Source organism: Oxyura jamaicensis, chromosome 8 (genome assembly GCF_011077185.1).
Source record: "Oxyura jamaicensis isolate SHBP4307 breed ruddy duck chromosome 8, BPBGC_Ojam_1.0, whole genome shotgun sequence".
In the NCBI taxonomy this organism is placed as follows: Eukaryota; Metazoa; Chordata; class Aves; order Anseriformes; family Anatidae; genus Oxyura; species Oxyura jamaicensis.
Genome location: NC_048900.1, coordinates 12,920,984 through 12,927,222, shown reverse-complemented (window position 1 = coordinate 12,927,222; position 6,239 = coordinate 12,920,984). Strand labels below are relative to the sequence as shown.

The 6,239-nt window shown below is 48.5% G+C and overlaps 1 protein-coding gene across 1 annotated transcript; it reads left to right on the top strand.

Moving 5' to 3' along the window:
• Positions 1–624: 624 nt before the first annotated feature.
• On the top strand, positions 625–4,847 carry ARPC5 (actin related protein 2/3 complex subunit 5). The gene is made up of 4 exons (XM_035332849.1): positions 625–836; positions 1,028–1,100; positions 2,874–3,050; positions 3,578–4,847. The coding sequence occupies exons 1-4, from the start codon at positions 694–696 to the stop codon at positions 3,638–3,640; spliced, it is 456 nt and encodes a 151-aa protein (XP_035188740.1). The 5' UTR covers positions 625–693; the 3' UTR covers positions 3,641–4,847.
• Positions 4,848–6,239: the final 1,392 nt, after the last annotated feature.

Below are 6,239 nucleotides of genomic sequence, written 5' to 3'. Positions count from 1 at the left end.
AATTTATTGTTCTCCAGCTAACGTCTGCTGGAAAACAGCACGTGCACTACAGCCACCACTGCAGCCTCTGCCTGGGGCCTCACAGCTGAGGTGGCTTTGGTGGAAGGTAGGGAGCAGCCTCAACTCCTCCGCCGGCAGGAGGGCGGTTCTGCAGGTGAGGCGCCATGGGAGTGACGCTCTTCCTACACCTGGCTCCTTGATGACAGTTTGTACACGCAGCAGCGGTATGTACGGCTTTTCTAGGGCCGCCACGCGTTCAGAAGCTGTGTCACTTCTGCTTACTAAGAAATATGCGATAGGGTAAGGTAGGTAACGAGATCTACACAGCCCAGACGTGGTTTACAAAGGAAAAACAAAATTCCTGTCAGTGGAAGGGGAATAAAGTCGAATTAAACGCTGGAGCAGCACTTTGGCCATGTCTGTTACTGAAGCCCTGCAGAGCGGGACAGCAGGAGCCAGAACCCCGCTCCCCACGAGGGCTTTGGGGCAGGGCCACAAGGCCTGGCCGAGCGCCGCACTCCCCCCACAGCTGACGCGGCGGCGCGCGGGGGCAGGAAGCCTGCCCCGCCCCGCCCCGCCCCGCCTCCGCCCTCAGCACGCACGCGCGGGGCGCGGCCGGGGGGCGCCTGCGCCGTGAGGGCGGGCGGGGCCGGGCCGGGCCGGGCAGTGGCGGCGGCGGGGAGCGGGGCGGCCATGGCGAAGCACACGGTGTCGTCGGCCCGCTTCCGGCGGGTGGACGTGGACGAGTACGACGAGAACAAGTTCGTGGACGAGGAGGAAGGAGGAGACGGGCAGGCGGGGCCCGACGAGGGGGAGGTGGACTCGTGCCTCAGGCAATATCCTTCCGCAGCGGGGCGGGACGGGAGCGGCGCCGGGACGGCGGGGGGGGGGGTAAGGGACGGGGTGAGCGGGAGTGAGGGTCCGGGACTGGAAAGGGGAAAGGGACCGGGCCGGGGCTGGGACCGGGGGAGGGGAAGGGAAGGGCTGGTGTGGTTCCGCTGTTTGCCCGTCCTTATCCGCCCGGCACAGGGAACATGCTGGCCGCGCTGCAGGCGGCCCTGAAGAACCCCCCGATCAACACGAAGAACCAGGCAGTGAAGGTGCGGTAGCCGGCTCGCGAGGTTACTCCTTACCAGTGCCTCCCTGCTTCTGCAGCGCCAGCCCCCAGCAGCCTGGGGGCGGGGGAGGGCGGCTGCCAGGATACCCAGCGTTAGGGTATTCTCCGGTGTCCAAACACCTTTGGCCTCCAGTGTTTTATTCAGAAAGCTCAGATGTCATCTGTCTGTGTGCCACCTCTAACTCGGTGCTAGGTCAGGTTTATTGGGTCCTTCAGCCTGTATCTACTGCCTGTGCTGTACCCTGGCTGGCTCAGCACTTCATCGTATGCCTGTGTCTAGTCAGGATCAAGCTCAGTAGTGCAAGTTCCCCTGGCAGCATGGAGCCGTAGCCGGTACCGAGCCACCAAGGAACCACAGCCTCTGACTAGTGACGCTGCTAGCACAGCCAGACCGTGCACCTACAAAAAAGGAAGAACAGATGGTTACCGCATCCAATCAAAATTAAGCCATTAAAACCTCAGAAATCGCAAGCACGCCCCCTGAGACTGAATATAGGAGCATGCTGCCTGCATGTACTTCTGAATCTCCCCAGAATAAACCTCGAGTGGCTCAGGGTTGCAGCAGCAAGAGCAACAGACAAATAAGATGAGGAACTGCCCAGATGTGGAGCACCTGTGGAGGACTGTCTTCCTGGTTTGAGGGGAGCCCTACAACCACGGTGCTGGGCTTCTCTGGCACAGGAGGTTTTTCACCAAGCTCCATCCCTTTCCTGAGGGCTTCCACAGAGAACCAACTGGTGTTTCTTACAGATCCTGCTGTCTAAGAGAGTGACCAGCTTTGTTTTCACATGCAGGACTTGTTTCCATTAGATGTGTGTTCATGTATTTAAGAATACAGTGTGAAGGCAGTGGAATTGGAGAGGGCAGAGCAACTGAATTTTCATGTTTGGCTTCATTTTTAGTTGTGCTTGTGGAATTTAAGTTTTGCTCCTAGTTCTTGCTGTGAGAATTCTTTCTAAGTAGCTGTAGGACATAAACAAGAAAACCAACATCAGTAATTTCTGCAGGAGGAAGCTGCTGGAAGCATTCATATAATTGAATTACTTAAAAGTCTAACAAACTTGAGACCATTTTTTTTCATCCTCCCTCAGTTAGTGATGGATGGGCAGGAAGAGCTGATTTATGCTGATTAGATGCAGCTATAATCATGCCACACAAATTCCCGGGCCTGAAATGATATCCAGACCGACTTGCAAATGGTTATTGATGCAGGATATTGTCAAGGCTGCCAGGTTCATCCTGCGTGCCTCGGACAGAAGTTGGCTGTTTGGAAAGTTTTTCGTGGGGCTTCCAGCAGTCACCACTTCCAGGTTGGCCAATACCAGTTCCATGGAATATGATAATTGCATCTCATTAAACAGTACAAGGGTGTGGAAAAGGCTCTGGTAGCAGCGGAGGCCAGTCAAGTACTTAATCCTTAAATTTTTTTTTGAACTTGCCAGACCTTGAATTTCAATACAAAAATTTAGTATTTAGTCCCAGCCTCACTTAGTAAGTGGGAAATTGCAAATGAGCCCAGAGGCAGGAAAGTGTAAAGCAGAACAAACTTGTTGTGCTCTGTTACACTCTTCAGCACTGGGAGGCTGTATCTGTTACACGTTACTGTCACAATCTTTTGTACAAGCTGCTCTATTCAAACGTATTTTAAAATTGCTAAAGAGAAGAATTCTAGTTCCACTTGTTCAGGAGGTGACTGGTGCTTGGATGTACCTTATGTGCGAATAAATGTATCTCTGCCTTTCCTACTTGTTGACAGGATCGTGCAGAAAGCATTGTCCTGAAGGTTCTCATCTCTTTCAAAGCCAACGATATCGAGAAGGCAGTGCAGTCGCTGGATAAGAATGGTGTCGATCTGCTGATGAAATACATCTACAAAGGCTTTGAGAGCCCCTCTGACAACAGCAGTGCTGTGCTGCTGCAGTGGCATGAGAAGGTGCGTGTCTAGGGCATGCTCCCACCGAGGTCCTTCATGCTAGCAGGTTCTAGGGTCCTGGGCACGCTCCCTGAGCCTGGCAAGAACCTCCTTTCTGCCTGGTGAAACTGAAATGCCCCACTTCGCACAGCGAGGTGGGTGCTGTCCTGCACACTCAGAGCTGTGTCGTTCTTTGTCATTCTTCTGATTCCTTGGGTAAAGATTCTGTGTTTAAAATTTGATTTTTGTTAGACTGATGCAAACAAAATAGTTCAACGTAGTGATTCAGGCAGATGGAATTAGAATTTCCTTCCTAGAGGGAAGAGAAATTTGCAATTTAGTTATATAGGGAGATAAAAGCTTATTAAATAACTGTCTTTCATATGAATGTGGTTATGCTTCCCTGCTATGCTGGGTGCTAGAGTTTTTCTCTTGATGTAAAGTGCTAGGAGATGCTCCTTTGAAATACAGTCAGGAAGTCTTTCCTGGCAGCAGTTGTTTCAGTCTGTAGCCAGCTTGACCAGGAACTGCCTCTTTTTTCTTCTCAGGCCCTGGCTGCAGGAGGAGTGGGGTCCATTGTCCGTGTTTTGACTGCCAGGAAAACGGTTTGACTCCAGCAGGGAGCAGCTGTCTGCCATCCATGGCGGGGGAGATGCTGGTGCAAAACCCAACCAACTCAATGCCATTGCTGCCCTGTGGGCAGTGTCTGTCTCTCAGCTTGTCTTCTCACTGCTTCTTTCATACCCGACAAATAATGCATATCGTGATCTTCTTGTTAAACTCTGGAAAATTATGAAGGTGCAATTTTATTTCTAACAGGAATATTTGGTACTCAAGCATTTCAGTGACATGTATAGAGCTACATATAAAACTTTGTGTTTAGGATGTTTTGCATTTGTGTACAACTGTGGCAGATTTGGACCTGACTTTCCAAACAAAAGCTGAGGGACGTAGGGCAATGTCTTAATTCTTTTTTGCTAGCCAAGCAGTGGCTTGACAGAAGATAAATATTTGAGAAGTGGGGCAGCTATTCGTGTAGATAACAGGACCACGTTTCCTTTGGTCAGCCTCTGAACCTACAGCAGTGAACAGGACAGAATACAATGGCTCCCTCCTGACCAATCATCATTCCAGAAAGCTGAGTATTTTCGTTAATCTCACATCTCATGGCCAGTTCTGAGGTCTTGTCATCAGATGCCAGGCCCCCAGTGGGAAAGTCACACAGGATAAAGTTGCCTGTCCTGCAGTTTGGATGGTAGAATTTAAAGGGTTGATGGTCCATTTACACTGGAGCCCAGTCCAGTGAACTCTCTGTTTTGGGGAGTAAAGATCCTAAACAGGAGAAGACAAAGGAGCTTTCACACAGTAAATCACCTTTCAGCAACTTGAATGTGATTTGATTCTCTCAAGCACAACATGGTGGCTGCCTCTGGTAATCTGAGAAATAAACACTGGTATCCACACCAGCCTTGCAAAGCTCCCGTATTTTGTTTTCTAGATACAGTTTTAAGGGTACCAGACAGTTAACATTCCTGTAGTAACACAGTGCGTTAGCTAGTGAACAAATTAAGTTCTAAAATAAAGAGTATTTTAAAAAGAATTAAGAAAGCCCAGGGCATCCCAGACCACAGATTACCACTGACAGTAGGGCCAGGACTGATGTAAACACATTTTATGTTCACCATTTTACAGCATTCAGGTGCGTAAAACTGTTGGGGAATTTGTGAAACCTTTGCTGTTTTTTGATATCTGCTTTTTTTGTTTTTTTTTTTGTAATAACAATAAAGACCAGACAAATAAATCGTCACTGAATATTTACTTGGAGTCTGAAATACCTTGAAGTTAACTGTTCAACTAACTTAATTTTTAATTCAGCAGGTGGCTGGCTACTCAAGGACTGACAAAAGTTAAAAAGTAAGCCCTCACTTATTTTTCTGGCTAAGCTGGCTTTATAGTAGTTACTTGTCCCTTTAAGTAACATCAATACATGTGCACAGTTTCATCCCACTAAAAAAAAAATCTTAAGTTATTTGAAGATACTTAAACACTCCAAAATGTTCCAAACCAGGACTAGCAGAGATGTTGCTGCCTACACTAAAATCCTACCGAGGGAGTGAGACCGTCACAACCGTTAATGGTAAGTGCTTTCTCAAGAGAAGAAAAACTGATGGCTTAGCAGGGTTGTTGTGTGGGTGAAACTCCTGATACCATGGCTGGGCGTTTGTTTGTCCTTCTGCTGACCCCAGCTCCGAGAGATTAAACGTTTAATTGTTAGTTTTAATAATTTAAGCAAAGATAAAGTCCCGGATTTGTCCAGTGGGCAGGATGACTGTGTGTGTGTCATTGCTAATGATACACATATTCACCTTGAACTCCTGAAGCATACAGAGAAAGCTGTTGGTGAGCACTCTGACATCTGAAGGGCAACTCATATTTGTTACTCCAGTCATCACTTCGGAAAACCAGACCTAGTACCTTCAGAATACTCAAACCAAAGTGTTCTGATGCACCACATTTGCGTAGGAGTGGGTAAGAAGGCAGCTTCAGACATTTTCCTCCTGTCCCACCTCCTCCTCCACTTCCTTTGCAGAAGAGCCAGTGTGGGTCATTCAGCTCTGGAGACTGGTTTTCAGCTCTGGAGACTGGTTTCTGTGCAAATTAGTCCAAATTTGGGGCAGAGAGGAGAAACTATTTTCAAAAACAACCAATGTCAAAGCTGGCCAGCTACCTCTAGGTGGCATTAGATAAACAAAGGTAACAAGAGGAATGATCTTAACATTTCTGGATTCCCCATCAAAGTATCCGATGAAGCATTTAGAAGCATTTTTAATAATATGCATGCTTATTTCACCTATATTTTCAGGGACGTGCTAACAGAGGATGAGTTGACAAGCACTGCTGTGGAGGTAGGAGTGCAAGATTTGCAGGAAAGTCTCTTCTGTTAACTGCTATTAACTGAAACAGGAGAAGGCAGCTTATCAAGGAGCACTCCCTTTGCTCCTGTCTGGTGTGGCTGCTTCCAGGTGAGAGCCCAGATCCTTGGGTACGTGCTGCCACTGCCTGCTGACAAAGCGGAGCCTGAAGTGCAAGCTTGGACTCCCCAATACTGGAGATGTTCCATCAGCTTTGTTGGTTCGTGAAACAACGTTGGAAGCTGAACCCTACCTGGATGATTCTGGGCTGTCTTGGGCACAGCTCTTTGGAGAAGAA

Coding starts and splice junctions, on each gene's coding strand:
- ARPC5 (XM_035332849.1), top strand. CDS start 694: ATGGCGAAGCACACGGTGTCGTCGGCCCGCTTCCGGCGGGTGGACGTG. Junction 1,101..2,873: donor CGAAGAACCAGGCAGTGAAG/GTGCGGTAGCCG, acceptor ACTTGTTGACAG/GATCGTGCAGAAAGCATTGT. Junction 3,051..3,577: donor TGCTGCAGTGGCATGAGAAG/GTGCGTGTCTAG, acceptor TTTTCTTCTCAG/GCCCTGGCTGCAGGAGGAGT.